This window comes from Montipora foliosa, chromosome 6 (assembly GCF_036669935.1).
Source record: "Montipora foliosa isolate CH-2021 chromosome 6, ASM3666993v2, whole genome shotgun sequence".
Lineage (NCBI taxonomy): Eukaryota > Metazoa > Cnidaria > Anthozoa > Scleractinia > Acroporidae > Montipora > Montipora foliosa.
In genome coordinates, this window is record NC_090874.1 from 49986385 (window position 1) to 50001384 (window position 15000).

General features: G+C 40.2%; 1 protein-coding gene across 5 annotated transcripts in view; it reads left to right on the plus strand.

Moving 5' to 3' along the window:
• LOC138007632 (histone acetyltransferase KAT6B-like) overlaps nucleotides 1-15000 on the plus strand; it is a 22548-nt gene that overhangs the window by 2947 nt on the left and 4601 nt on the right. For all 5 annotated transcript variants that reach the window (XM_068854664.1, XM_068854659.1, XM_068854665.1 and 2 more), the window contains 14 exons: nucleotides 1-352; nucleotides 2557-2677; nucleotides 3033-3145; nucleotides 4729-4810; nucleotides 6591-6726; nucleotides 8168-8239; nucleotides 8704-8873; nucleotides 9234-9411; nucleotides 10182-10254; nucleotides 11734-11823; nucleotides 12261-12401; nucleotides 12990-13083; nucleotides 13468-13614; nucleotides 14760-14844. The exon at nucleotides 1-352 is cut by the window's left edge. In XM_068854664.1, coding sequence (XP_068710765.1) covers nucleotides 1-352; nucleotides 2557-2677; nucleotides 3033-3145; nucleotides 4729-4810; nucleotides 6591-6726; nucleotides 8168-8239; nucleotides 8704-8873; nucleotides 9234-9411; nucleotides 10182-10254; nucleotides 11734-11823; nucleotides 12261-12401; nucleotides 12990-13083; nucleotides 13468-13614; nucleotides 14760-14844 — 1854 coding nt within the window. The remainder of the gene's footprint in view (nucleotides 353-2556; nucleotides 2678-3032; nucleotides 3146-4728; nucleotides 4811-6590; nucleotides 6727-8167; nucleotides 8240-8703; nucleotides 8874-9233; nucleotides 9412-10181; nucleotides 10255-11733; nucleotides 11824-12260; nucleotides 12402-12989; nucleotides 13084-13467; nucleotides 13615-14759; nucleotides 14845-15000) is intronic.

Here is a 15000-nt window from a genome sequence, read left to right on the forward strand (position 1 = left end):
AGTTGCACTGGAACAGCTTGAATTATGTGTCAAGACAGGCAAAGTCTTGAAAGTAGTTTTTAAGGATAAAGCTTCATACAAGGACCCTGCTAAGGTTCCTCGGCATGTACGGGGAAGTATCCAAAAGCCTGTGGACTTCATTGAATTCATTAAGGAGGCTCTTGAAAATGTCGGAGATGAAAATGGATGTACTCAACAGCAGATTGGTAATTACATATCACAACACCATGCGGCAATTTTGGATTCACCTAATGACACTCAAACACGGCTGAAGGAGTCACTAAAGAAAGGACTTGCATCCGAAGCTTTTATCAAAGAGGGTCGATTTTACCGACTTCCAACTTTGCCAAAGGTTTGTATGTTTGTTCAGTAAAACAAAGTGATTGTTTGCTTGACAAGTTAGTTGTCAGTCTTTTTATTAACACACAACATTCGCACATAAACTCCTGGCAAAACTAATAAAAGAATCAGTAAGCTCATTTGTTATATATTTACCTATTAATATTTTCCCAGTTTTTATTGGAACTCTGTACTGAGTTCGAGGGGGAGAGCATGAACAGGAGGGAGACCCACATGAGGCTCATCTGGTCCCCTAGCTAGCTGGGAGTCACTTGTAGTCTTGATGAGTTGAGAAAACTGGTGTTAATCCAGACAAACACCCTTGGAGTCAGGTTGAGATAGACTGGAACTCAGCCAACTTACCATCGCAGTGGTGGGATATGTGGATGATGACCACTACCAGTATGTTCGGCTCCGGTTTCAGGAAATGTTGATCACATTTTTCCACTCTTTAAAGTTAACTTGACCCCCTTTCCCCCCCCCCCCCCCCTTCCTCGTGAAAGTTGTTGAAATAAATGTGCGCTGCAAGGCCGCTGCCTAAGAAAATTTTAAAGGGGCCCTCAGAGCTAAACGCTGAGAACTTAGGAGCCCAACATATGAAGTGGAAGGTGTTGCTGTGAAAAATTAAGGAGCCCAGAGCTATTCTTTGGGAGCCCCAGGCTACCGGGCTCCTGTTAGGCAACAGCCTTGGTGCTGAGATGCAATCTGGTGTATTTTGAGACACAATTTTGAGAAATGTTATGAACAGAGGTACCTACCTCTCAAATACCCTAGATAGAACCCTGCTTAGCCTGCCTGCAGGCGGTAATTTGTATTTCGGTCACCATATTGGACGCCGGGTGGAAGTCGGAAGATCTGGGACGAGTGAGGAAAAAACTGCCTGCCCGAAAACCCATGATTTCTCAGGACAAAAGTCAAATCCCATCCACCATAGGGCAGGGTTTCTAATTGGTCAGGTAGATGTCAAAGAACAATGACATAGTTTGATGGTCAGAGTTGGTCACGCAAGAGAAACCACAGATATGAAGCGAGCAATAAGTAGAGGGCTGTCTTTTTTAAATTCGAGAGGATTTTTTTACCTGCAGGCTCTTTCGTTTTTCTTCGGAGGAACGCTGAGAGTTGGAGGAACGTTTTCTCGGTAAATACTTTGAGCAGGAGCCGATGAAACGGAGTGAAATATATTTCGGCTAGCCAAACCAGCCTTCCTCGGTAAATACTTTGAGCAGGAGCCGATGAAACGGAGTGAAATATATTTCGGCTAGCCAAACCAGCCTTCTAAGGTACATAAAATGAGAGTTTACATCGGATTGCTTCTATGTAAATAAAGTACCGCTCAGAGATAATCGAACCACCAAACACGTTTCAAAATAGTCTTCAACTGGTTTGTGTTTGACTTTCTATGCATTTGCGTTTGCGAATGCGTTGACCGAAGTCATTAACTTTCGAAGCATTTGCATCACAAAAGGATGTAGACGGAGTACTGGAAAAAATTGTAGTAAAATATGGTAGTCACAACTAATTTGAATTCAAATACTAAAAGAGTAATGGAAAAATAACAGAAGAAACTGAAATCTAATATGTTTCTTTGCGGATATTTAGACCCGTTATCAATCATAATTGTAATATTATTGATGTCCTGCCTTTTGAAGTTAAAAAAAGGTTCCTTAGGCTTTTTTCGATAGGAATTAATATTGCCGATCTGATCCAACATACACCAATAGTGTGTCCACAGTTGTTTGAACACTGTTTTCTCGCTGCTTGAATTTGGCCCCCCAGATTTTTCAAACTTTTCGTATTGAGCAAGAAATCAGAATGGGCAAAACCGCCCCTTATCGTTTGCTGCGGTTTCTGGTTTGTTTACATTTGATACTCCAGAGCAAGTTTCTTTACAACTGCATGCTTAAGTGATTGACAGCTTTATTACGGTCTCTTACTGTATTGGTCAGTAATTGTAACGTGAAATCTAACCAGAAGCTCGACAGAAAGTGAGCAGCCTCCGAGAAAAGGCTGGTTTTCGGGTAGGTGGTTTTTCTCACCGTTCCTGCCCCCCACCCAGTCGTTTTGGTCACCCAGCCCTGACCTACCCCACGCTCTTCCAATGGGGCGTCTGATGGGTGTTTCACGGCAACCACAACATCTACCACCTGCAAGCAGGCTAAACCCTGCTTTGAGGACAAGATTGTGAATTTGAATATGAGATCATTCTTCACTCTTTAGACTGTAAAGAAAAAGAAAGTGGATGCAAGCATATTTTGTGGCTTTTGCCAAGGAACAGCTCAGTGCAACAAGGATGGTGAAGAAGAAGAACTCATTTCTTGTGCAGACTGTGGAAACAGTGGTGAGATATGGTACATGTACATGCATTGCTGTGATAAGTCACATGCGAACATCTAAGAGCTTAAATGACAAAAATAATAATATATGTAGTTTGTATTTATTTACCTTTTAAGATTCAGTTTTTTGTTGAGCTCTTGTTTTCCAGGCATAGCAAAGGTTTTTAAGTTACTATCATTTGTTGTATTTTTTTTCTTAACCCATTGACACCTCAAACAGCCTAGGACACCCCCATTTGATGAGTAAAATAATTGTTTGGTGTTAGACAGAGTAAAATCTGTTAAGTCTCACTCAGAGGGCGTAATGGGTTAATGGTGGGGGATTTTTGTACTTTACTGACCTTAGCTTTTGTCTTTTAGGTCACCCATCTTGTTTGAAATACTCTCCTCAGTTGACGGCACGAATCAAGCAAGAACCTTGGCAGTGCATTGAGTGCAAGGTGTGCTCTGTCTGTCACGATGCTGGAAATGCTGTGAGTGGTTTATCATTTTTTTTATATATAAATATTATCTTTAAGAAAATTATGACATTAATTTTTTTAATTTCCAAGACATGTTTCAATGTTACGAACATCATCGTCAGTTACAGACTATTTGAAAAACTGTTAGGACTATATACATGTAACAACTTGGCGAAACATGCGTAATTAATTATGATTAAGTGACAAGAATTCCACATTTGAGTGAGTTACAGAGTGTTTGAAAGAATGTAGAGCCTAAAGCACAAGTGTCAGGTTGACGTGGTGAACTTGTTGGTTTAAATTAGGCTTTTCCCAGTTTATATGCATTAAGCCTTCTTGAGTTTAAGTTGAAATTAGTAGGGACGGAATTTCAAGGATTTCGAAACAATCCGCAAAGCAAGATTGACAACAATGTTCTGAGCTTAGTAAATGTTTGAAGATGTGTGAGGACTTGTCTGAAGAGAGATGTTCATGGACGCGTGTGGAAAAATGACGACCAGTTTCGCCGATATAGCAAGCGTTACAGCTAGCAAGCAAAATCAAATTTATAAATCATACAGGAACGAAGTTCTCTGGGGATAGAATCCTTCACTGAGAAAAGATTTCTAATTTAAATGTGGTAAACACTAATTTGATGTCAAGATTATGACAATAACGATTTACAAGGCGACATATTTTGCTTTAAGCTATGGTAGAAAAACAGCCTAAATAAGGTAACTTATAAAAGTATTGTTTACCCTGTGAAGTGGTATTTTGAGTGGAGCCATTTTGGTCGATGGCTGTGTTCAAATATCGATAGACGCATTTATTGATGCGATGAATGGGTTAAGATTCTTGTGCAAAATGAAAACTAATCTAACAATGTCCTTGTGGAAGCCCAACCAAGTATTGTTGATCTTAAAAACCCTGTCAATTAATGTCCTGATAAGACCGATTTTGTATGACAGAGTTGCGAAACTGAGGTAATTGGTGAGCAGACCCGTGAAGGTGTTCTTATGGAAGGTACTAGTGACAATGGAACCACGGTGGATATTGTCGATTAAGACAGCCAAAAAGGGCAAAACGTGATCAATTTCTTTCTCCATCGACTATTGATATAGTCAAAAAATGCAATGGCGTCCTGTTCTGAGTGGAATAAGCAAAACGTATCATCCACATAACGGCGATGAATATTGTTATACAGAGGTTAGAGCATATACGATGTATTTACAGCAATATTTGTGTGTCATCTGGACACAGAAAAAAGGTGAAAAATTATTTCACCACTGCAGATGCTTTTTATTTCTTAAATATATTGTTTTCAGTCCACGGCTAGCCTTTGAACCCAAGCAAAAGGAGTAAATAATTTATTGTTTCTTCAAGAAAAGAGTTCAGTTTTTGGAGAAACTGTACATAGGACATCAACATACATGCAGCTCAAATTCACTTTTTTAAGGATTCCAACATTAATTTTGGTGTCGTGTGTGAGAAGGCGAAGCTGATAAAAAATAGTTACAATACCCACACTGGAACTCCAAATGGTTCCCATTGGTTTTGGGTTTAGTCTTCCAACAGACGTCAGTGAGTTGCAACTTTACGCAACTTTTTCATTGCAGGATAACCTTTTGTTTTGTGATGCTTGTGACAAAGGGTTTCATATGGAATGTTTGTCTCCTCCCATGACAGAAACTCCAACAGGTCAGACTTTGGTTTATTTTAGAAAGAAGGATTGATGTTCTAATGCATGTAGTATGCTACTCTGTTTGCTCTATGTAAACTTTACTCTAATTTGTGATTAAACAGTTAAGATATTAAAGGTAAAACAGGGACCCTATATGTGAGACTCAGCACAGGCAACCCAAGCTCGGTATACGATTTATAGACTGTGTGGGAAAATTAACTGCTAAAGTAAGCTGTAAATGTAGAAATAAACTCCACTTACCTCATGCACAGTTGTAGCTTGATAGCGATCATATTACATTCTGCATTCTGGTTGGTCAATTTGAAACACTTGGCAGATACTAGCCCCACCCAACAGGGATTAACTTCATTGAATGAAAGGCATTTGGGAAGACGAACACTTGCTGTGAAAAAGAAGTTGGAGTGAACTCGGAAATGATCAACATGTCATTCCTCAATGCCATTGTAACTCGATTCCTTTTTGCTTGTGTCAGTTTTTTTAGGTTAAGAATTTTTTGTGTTTTTCGCTCAAATTGTTTTTATGACAAAGCTTTTAGTTTTCGATGTTTTCCAACTCGGTGCTTCGTTCTTAATTGTGGTTGATGGAGAGATTTGCTTGACAATACCAGACCCGGAAATCTTGGACTTCTTGCTTATGAATTGAAATTTTTGAACCTGGAATGGGTGAACTTGGACTTAAAACATGAAAAAGGTTCATGGGAATATAGTCTCACTGGAGGGCACCTTTTGAAATCAGGAATGGAACTGGACTTTCAATGAAGGAATTTTGGAACAATGTCTCATGGGAAGGAACTTTTAGAACTGGAACTGGACAAGGACTTGAAATCGGAGAATGAACTTTTTGGATTTTTAGTACTGAAATGAAATCATTGTACTTTTGGAAACTCAGATCAACAATTTTGATTTTGCTGAATGATTGTTTTAAGGAAGAAAGTGAAACTGTGGGATTTGAGTTAAGTCCCATTCCAAAAAAATTCTGTCGGAAGAAGTACCGGTACATGCTTGTATCCTCAAACTTTGGTCTTCAAAGATTGTTTCTTTCCCTACCCTTTTGCTTTACTTGAATGCACTTCAATAATTTGGCTGAGATTACTAGTAATATTGATTATCAAACGTACGGAGGGACGGCATAATTGCAGGTTATAAGGTCTTTGTCAATTTACTGTCCTCTTAACCTCACTGGGAGTTGTAGCTGTAAATATTTCTTACAAATTGTTGCTGTATTTACAGTAATGTGCCGTTTTGCCGTCACAGTATTCATTTTTGGTACACGATACATCCACTGCCTGTTTGGGTCAGATTTGCTGCCTAATCTATATGTATGTCTTGACACTGAATGAAACAAAAATGTTCCTGGCATTTTTACTACATTACTAAGAGTAACTCCACACTCATCTTTGCAACACCCACACTTTTTATTGTTGCATAATATTGTCAATGACCAGTTAATAAGTGTGAACAACCTCGTTCCCAGGGTCTTGTCTCTCCTGCTGCGGGGGAAGGGAAGAAGAGAGACCCTGGGAACGAAATTTTATAGTTGTTTGCTGATCAGTGAACTTGGCTGTGAACTTGTATTGATCTTTTATCGTGTAAATTGAGTTGTCGTAATTCTAATTAGTTTACATTAACATTAGAAAAGCACAAAGGTTTGCATCACAACTGGGTAACTTAAGTAAAACTGTAAAATGGTCCATTTAATTAAATGGCTCAATGTTTTCACCTTTCATAGTTCATTTTCCGAGTTCAGTGGCTCATAGCCACTTTGATTTTGTCATAGGGATCTGGGTTTGTTCAAAATGTAAAGTCAAAACACCAGGAAGAAAAAGAAAAGGGCTAGTGCTAGAAACTCCAATTACAAGCCCACCACGCAGAAAAATCCAGCCTCACTCAACTGCTGAAGCTCCACTTCAAGGGTAGGTGCCTTTGTTGTAATCTGCAGAACATGTTACTAGTGCAACTGACCATATCTTTTTAGCCATAATTTGTATCAAATTGTAGCCAATTTTTGACAAACCCACTAGGTCTGCACCAAAGTTTTGGGATGAAACCACCTTTGATGTTTGCCCGAATTTAAAAGCAATGGGAGGTGACGAATGCGAAAAGATTGTCGGTATTTTCCTATTCTTTCCTCTTTCATGGTATTTTTCTTTTGTTCTCAGTGTACCTTAAAAAAATTGCAGCAGGAAGTCACTCTGAAGTTTTTGCCAGGTCCCGCATCTATGTTACATTTAAAGGTCTTTGTGTTTGATTTGGGCAGTATCATCGGGACCAAGATAATGTAAAAATGCGAAGTTAAAGAATGGTCTTTGTACATTAATACTGAGACAACGGAAACATTATTTTCATAAAAGTGGTTTTGGCATTCAAGTAAATATCTTCAACAGTGTTCGAAGCCATGACGTTGGCAGTTCTGTTAGGTTGCTCTACCGAATGAACTGGTGAGAACAAGGCAGTGTGTTGGGCTTGTGTGGGTTCCAGTTAAAGGTCATAAAACATTGTTCTGTAATGAAATTAATGGAATTTCTTGATCAATTTTTATTAATGGTTTCCCATGTTTTTGAATCCCCAAATTTTTCCAGGCTTTATTGGTGGATAATTGTGAGCATAATTCCTTGATTCATCCTTAATTTACACTTGACTTTCTTTCCTACAACAATAATCATTTGTAATTATTCTAATGAAGTAGATAGCAAATGCTGACCATGGTAAATAAAATAGAGAGATGATTTTTGAAATAGTGACTGGAAAAAATATGAGTGTGCCTCCTTCAGGAGTGAAACCTATGACCCTCTGATTTCTAGTTGCGATGTTCTTCCATTGAGCTATAGGAGAAAAAATTGTTGAGACACTATGTATTCCTTCTTATCTTAACAAAGTCTTTCAGTGAAATACATCTTCAAGTTACGAACCCTCCTTTCCCCCAAACCATGTTGTTTGATATCTCAGCTATTTGCACTTATCCATAAACAACATTGCTTTCGGTGGGGAAGGGGGAGGGCATTTATTGTAGTTATTGTCTGACAAACTACATTGTAAACTTGAGAAAGGTCTCAACCATTTTTGTCCAAGATTGTGGGCCTTTACAACTAGGTGCAGGTTACCATATTGTCCTGCAATTCTGCTAGGGATAAACTTGTCAAAATGCTGTACTCTAGCTTGCTTTATTGTAAGAAAGTAGATGCTAAATGTTTATCCTGGTAAATGAACTGTGGTCTAATATGTGAACTGGTAGGCGGAAGGTTGTAGGTTCAGAACTAGTATTCCAACTCACTATCTTTTTTTTTATAACAATTGTTATTGATAGCAAATCAATCAAAATAACGTAAGTCAAATTTTTGTTTGTGCATGACCTAGGTCAAGCACCTGTCCAACACCAGGTTGTGATGGCTCGGGACATACGAATGGTAGATCCACATCTCATAGGAGGTGAGTATGTGTTTGGTGCATGTTAGTGTTGCTCAAAGGCTTTAAAGATATTTCAGTTGTCATCACAAACGAACTCGTTTATTGCCAAAGCGTTAATCTGTTAGATTGTATCTATTGGATTGTATGTACTTATTCTAGAAGTTATCTGCTGAATTAAATCATACAAAATATTTTGGTTGACAAGTGGTTTTTTAATTTTATTTTAACTTTTTTGCCTCCATGCAATTTACAAGAACTTCTTTCTCACAGACCCATTTGACTAAGTTCAAAGTAAACAGTGCTCTTTTTTTTGGGCATACACTCATCTTTTAATAACACACATTCTATTTTATTTGTTGCCCCTTGTGTTATATTGCATCTTGCATGTGCTGCACAGAAGGCATCAAAGTAGCCAACAAAACATTGTTCAGTAAAAGATCAGTGAGTTTCTAGTTAACATTAATTTTCATTACTTTACTTTGCAGTCTTACTGCCTGCCCATTGGCCAATGAAAGCAAAAAAGTCGAGGACGATGCAAAATTGATTGATGAAACTCCCAAGAGGCGGCCAGGAAGGCCACCATCATCCAGTAAGACGCAACCTATGACCCCACTCTCACCTACGTCACCAAGGAAACAGCAGCAACTGCCACCAGGTCAGCTGTGGGCATTCCAGTTGGGCAATTAACCTAGAGACACCATCTCTGAAGGGAACGAATTGTCCAGGGGTAGTTTGGGGGCGAATTGTCTGACATCCAGAATATGGTTGTAGATGACGAAGAGTAAACAGCATATTTGTTGTTTCTCATTCATAAGAGAAGGTTGTTTTGTTTATATAGCGTGTATTTAATATCCTTACATTGCCATGGGTGGATGTGAAATGTTCCATTCAACCAAACTGCTTGTAGCTATCTGAGCATTTCAAAACCTTTGATTTTGTCTGTCGTAGATTATCATATGCATCGTATCTTTGTTTTGTCCGTAACTCAAATCCTTGTCCCGTATTTGTCCTCCAGGAGTAACAGAGGAAGATCTCGCCCTGTTTAAACAGGCTCAAGAAAAAGCCAACGCTGCCATGAATCTGGACACCACGACTACCCTTGTTCCCAGTTCTCGCTCACCCCCGCTTATACAGTTTGGTCGCTATGAGATTGTTACGTGGTATTCTTCGCCGTATCCTCAGGAATATGCTAGGTAAGAATAGTTGTAGTCTTTTTCGGCGGGCAACTGCGCAAACGGGATCGTATCGTCTTTATGCAGACAAAACATCGGAAGAGCAGGGCTGGCGCAGTGATGACAGCACTCGCCTCCCACCAGTGTGACCCACGTTCGATTCCCAGACTAGGCGTCACATGCGGGTTGAATTTCTTGGCTCTCTTCTCGATTTCGAGAGGTTTTTCTCCAGTTACGTGTACTTCGGTTTTCTCCTCTCCTCAGGTGCAGGGATGGCGCAATGGTGAGAGCACTAGCTCGCCTCCCACCATTGTGGCCCGGGTTCGATTGCCAGACTCGGCATTATATGTGGATTGAGCTTGTTGGTTCTCTACTCTGCACCGAGAGGTTTTTCTCCGGGTACTTCAGTTTTCCCCTCTCCTCAAAAACCAACATTTGAATTGATTTTAACAAATTAAAATTTCAGTTTACAGTGTCCTCACTTAGTGCTCCAGCGCTAGAACGACTAGACACTTGAATAAAGTTCCTTTCCTTTCCTTTCCTTTCCTTTCCTCAAAAATCAACGTTTGATTTGGTTTTTCGTCCATTTTAGCAAATTTCAATTTACAGTGTCCCCAATTATTGCTCCAGCGCGAGAAGTCTAGATACTTAATAATTAAGGTCAATCATCATCCATAGTCAAACGGAAGAATACGGTCTGCAAAATTGACCAACCGCGGATCCGGAGTAACCTGGTCTCGCGGTGTTCTTGCGTCAGTGGTGAAACTTTTGTTAATTTTGTGGTCTTGCAGATTGCCAAAGTTATATCTGTGCGAGTTTTGCCTCAAGTATATGAAGAGTACAAGCATTTTAATGCGGCACATGGTACGTACAGTTACCTACTAATTCGTTCATTATTCATAATGTAGTCAACCAGTTGCGCGATCACACTAAGGACACGGTTTAAATAGCTTAAGGCATTTAAGTAATCTATGACGTTTTGGCTTTAAGTAATTGAAGTAATTTTATCCCACCACGAGAGAAAAAAAATACAAGCGCCATCCTGGTCCCATTTGTTCAAAAGATGGATAACGGATCACTGTCCATTAGTTTCGCAAATACTTATCCACTGGATAGTGATTTATCCGGCGGATAGCGCTAACCATCGTTTGAACAGCGGGGGCCTGGTGCACTATTTTTTTATTGTGAGCCAATTAACAAACAAAGTTTCGGGCGAGATGACTTTCAGGCGACTTGACGGGTTACCTGCATTTACACCCCCGTAGAAAGTGAAAGAAACGAAGTATTCAATGAGAATCCACAGGAACTCGCTTTCGATGTGGGTTTTCAAATAAAGGGAAAGAAATGTAATTCTAAAGAACAGCAAGTCAAAAGGGAAAGCGATTTAATACCCAGCAACAGTGTGTCTGTACATTCGGAAGGTAGAATTGATCGTTGCACTTATCTGGACAATTGTGAGTTGCCATTAGTGTTTAACCCTTTTGTTCCCGTACGTGAAATCGTCTGACGTTTGACAGAGTAAAATCTATAAATGGCGCTCGTAGGAAGAAGAGGATTAAACTATAGGGACCGGAATTTAAGAAAAAGAGTAAGAAACCTGTGTACATCTCCAATGTTCTTTGCCGCATAAGTGCAAACAACAGCGATGGCGCATGCGCAGTGTCAATTACAGCTGGGCAGCAGTCGTTCTCGTTCCCAGAGGCCGCGATTCTTTCGGTCAGCACCAAGAATAACAACCTCTGGCCGGTTCCGAAATACGCGCAGGCCCTGTGGGGATCTATTTTGGTAACCGTTGACAGCTACTAATTTTTTCAAATTTCTGAGATTGCGCATACGAGCCGGACTGAGATCCGTGATTCCCGGACTTCCTGGTTCGGAACCGGCCAGACCAGAAGTCGTTATTCTTGGTGCTGACCGAAAGAATCGCGGCCTCTGTGGACGAGAATGGCCAGTAGTCCTTTCCAAGATAACTTGTGACAATGTGACAACTTGTGACAATGTCCAAATCTGGTTATAGCGAGCTCAATATTCGTCGTGCGTACTCAACAGATATCCTGCGATATACGTAATTTTGTATGTCGCGGAGAAAAAGGGTAGTTTTTCCAGCTTTTTTTCTCAATAAACGTAGAAAATTGTGCTTTGTCATCAATGTGTTGAATAATAAAACAATTATCCTGCTCAGTCTTGCGGTGTATCGCGCGATTTTAGCCAACTCGGCCTACGGCCTCGTGGGCTAAGTATCAGGCGATATTCCGCGCGATTTCACAGGATAATTGTTAAATATTGATCCTAAGACTGCGTAAGTGACAGATTTTAGTATAACTACACTTCTCAATTTCTCAGACCAAGTGTAAATGGTTTCACCCACCCGCAAACGAAATTTACCGGAAAGATGACATCTCTGTATTTGAAGTGGATGGTGCCGTAAACAAGGTTAGTTTTACTTTCCTTTAGTGTAACTGCGGTAGCGCTGTCCGTCGTTCACCTCGATTTTGTTTACTTGTATTAGCGACGTGCAATTTTAGGGTCGCGCGCTCTAGTTTTTAACTGGGTGGTGGTGGGTGAGTGTAAAGACGAATCTCCAGACGTAAATAGGCCACGTTCAAAAATACCATAATACTCATTGTTTGCCAGTTTCTCTTGGGACTTAGTTCAGTAAAACAGTTCTTATGCAATGTGTATTATGGCATTTTTGAAAGTGGCCTATTCCAAGTTAAAATTTTCTTTGCCAAATATACTGCGCTGTGTCAGGTTATGTATCACACGTGAAGCAAAGCACAACCCCCCTCCCTTCCACAAAAAAGGTAAAAGAACCCTGAGCTGTACATGATTGTTTAACCTACGCTAATCTGTTTTTTTTTTTTTTATAGATTTATTGCCAGAACCTTTGCCTTCTTGCCAAGCTTTTTCTGGATCACAAGACCTTGTACTATGACGTAGAGCCATTTCTGTTTTATGCGTTGACAAAAAACGATAAGAAAGGCTGCCATTTGGTGGGCTATTTCTCAAAGGTGTGTTTTCGCGCGTCTTCTTGAATGAAGCTTCTCGCCCTCCCGCTCTCCCGCTCACACGCATGCGCACATGCGCACGAATGACATTTCTTGTTAAGCCGGCCTGTTAATAAACGTACCCACCCACAAAGAAAGATCAGTTTTTTTTCTTTCGGGAGATGGGTCCAGTCACACATAGGCAATTCTTTGCGATCTTGGGCTAAAGTAACTTCGGTTTTATGCCGGTGGATCATGATACCGTCATAACTTGAAGTTTTGGTCAATTTCCTATTCTTTCTCAAATTCAACGGTGATTCCTATCAACTTAGTACCGGTTGAGATCCAATGCAGCCCGTTTTCAAGTGTCACAATTCCCTCTGTATCTTAAAAGGCAAGAGCTTTTAAGGCCTCAAACTTCACAATTATTTTGCTTTGTGTTTCCTGAAGAACATGTTCAAAAAACATTGTTTCAAAACAAGCGGATCGCAGTTTCACAGCTAATTGGCTTTTTGGGACTTTCGAAAAACGGGCCCCTGTCACACAAAAAATAATTCATATGATAATGAAATCGACGTTAGATATTAATTTTGCTGTTAATTTTGTCAACAGGAAAAGTCCTGTCAACAAAAGTATAACGTGTCGTGTATCATGACTATGCCTCATTATCAGAGACAAGGATATGGACGGCTTCTTATCGACTTCAGTAAGTTCACAAAAACTTTCAATCGCCGTAGCCCTTTGAGATTTACAAATCTACCTTCCGGGCAATCCAGGGCTCCCTACGTGATCCCCTTGTGCAGCTCGCCAGCTTTTAGCTTTCTCCGAGAAAGGCGAAACGTAACGCTTCCTTAGCGGGGACAAGAGTGCACTGATAAAGGATCAGGGTTTTAGTTCCCCTTTCCGTTTGTGTACGGCAACCGAGAATGACGTAGTAATCCTTCCGAATTAATTGTGCGAAGTTTGATGCCAGCACTCCACTTAGCGCCATCAACTACCGTACCAAAATAACAATACCACAGCCCAAGTGCTACTCCGATGCTTCGCAAATTGTTGATTCAGAAATTAATTGCTTCATCGATCTTTGTAGGTTACCTGTTGTCAAGAATTGAAGGCCAACCCGGTTCCCCTGAGAAACCTTTGTCGGATCTTGGTTTGATTAGCTATCGAAGCTACTGGAAGAGTGTGTTATTGGAGTACCTACACGACCACAAGGAAAAACACGTCACAATCAGAGGTGACGGGATGCTCGTTCTATTACTCAACAAACAGAGTTAAGCTCTGAGTTAAGGAAGGTGCCTACTATTGTTATGGCGCATACGTTCTGCGCATCTCGAGATACTCAGATTTCCTATGGGTGAGGCTTATTAATATTGGGATATTTCTGCGCGGTTCAAAACTATGCGAAGAAAGCAGCACTTAGCAAGTGCTCCTGGTATCCGCAAAGAAAATTGGGGGTAACCATGCATTTTTCAGAGATAACTAAACGTCAGTTTGGAAAAGAACGCCATACATTGCTTTGTATTTCACAGCTTTTTACAAATATTGTTGATTAATTATCTTCCAAAAGTGCGTGGTTACCCCCAATTTTCTTTTTGGACTTCAATAATACCTTTGAATTAGTAGGCACCGTCCTTAAAGTCTGAATTAAACTCAGTTTAACTCGCTTATTAAATGCCCACGTTCACCCGACAGGCATTACGTGCCGGGGAACACTTTTCATATATGAAAATCCAACCAAAGTTGAAATTCATCCAATCACATAGCTGCGATGAACAATGCAAATGGTCTAAAAGCCTGTCGGTTGAAGGTGGGCCTTTAATTCGCGCTTTCAATAGCCAGTTCTATCCAGCTCAAATCTTGAATGAAATGTTTGTTTTTGAATAGGCCTTATGCAAGATGACGTCACATGCTCAAAAATTCACCGCCAAGCCTCGTTTGCACTAAATTATTCACATCATTTTGACGCACAATACTGTTTGCACGTGGGCTTTCTTTACAAGTTTGTTGCTTTAGGATTCAGCTCAAGCTAAAATTTACCAGTTGGATTTTCGAATTCGAGGCTTGATGGTGAAATCAGCTCGTCAGACGTCATCATGCATAAGGGCTATTGAAGACACGCCGGCTGGTTTCTTCTAGAAAGCCGTGTTCCCCAGGAGAAAAAAGACGCAACAAAAAAAAAAACATCCATCTTACGGGTAGTATAAGAATCAAACGAAGAACACACATGGAAAGCGATTACTGTGCGGGAATCTTAACGGAGCATTTTTGGCAAATTGGGGAACACCTCAGTGGCAAAGGAGAGTTTGTCGTAGCAGTGACCTCACAAAGGCCTTCTTAAATTTCAAAATCATGACCATGTAACGTTTGCATTGTCTATAGGCATCAGCAAGTCGACTGGCATGGATCCACACGATATCGCCGCCACTCTTCAGATACTAAATATGGTGCACAAGCGGGATGGCAAGTATGTGTCATCAGTAGAAACTCCTCTTACACCCCGTTCACTCTCATCGTCATCATCATTATCATTATTATCATCAGTTAAGAAAGATCATTAATCAGGCACAGCTGCCGTTATTATAGTGATCAAGTTGAATGAATCAGTTTTAAACACGAGGAC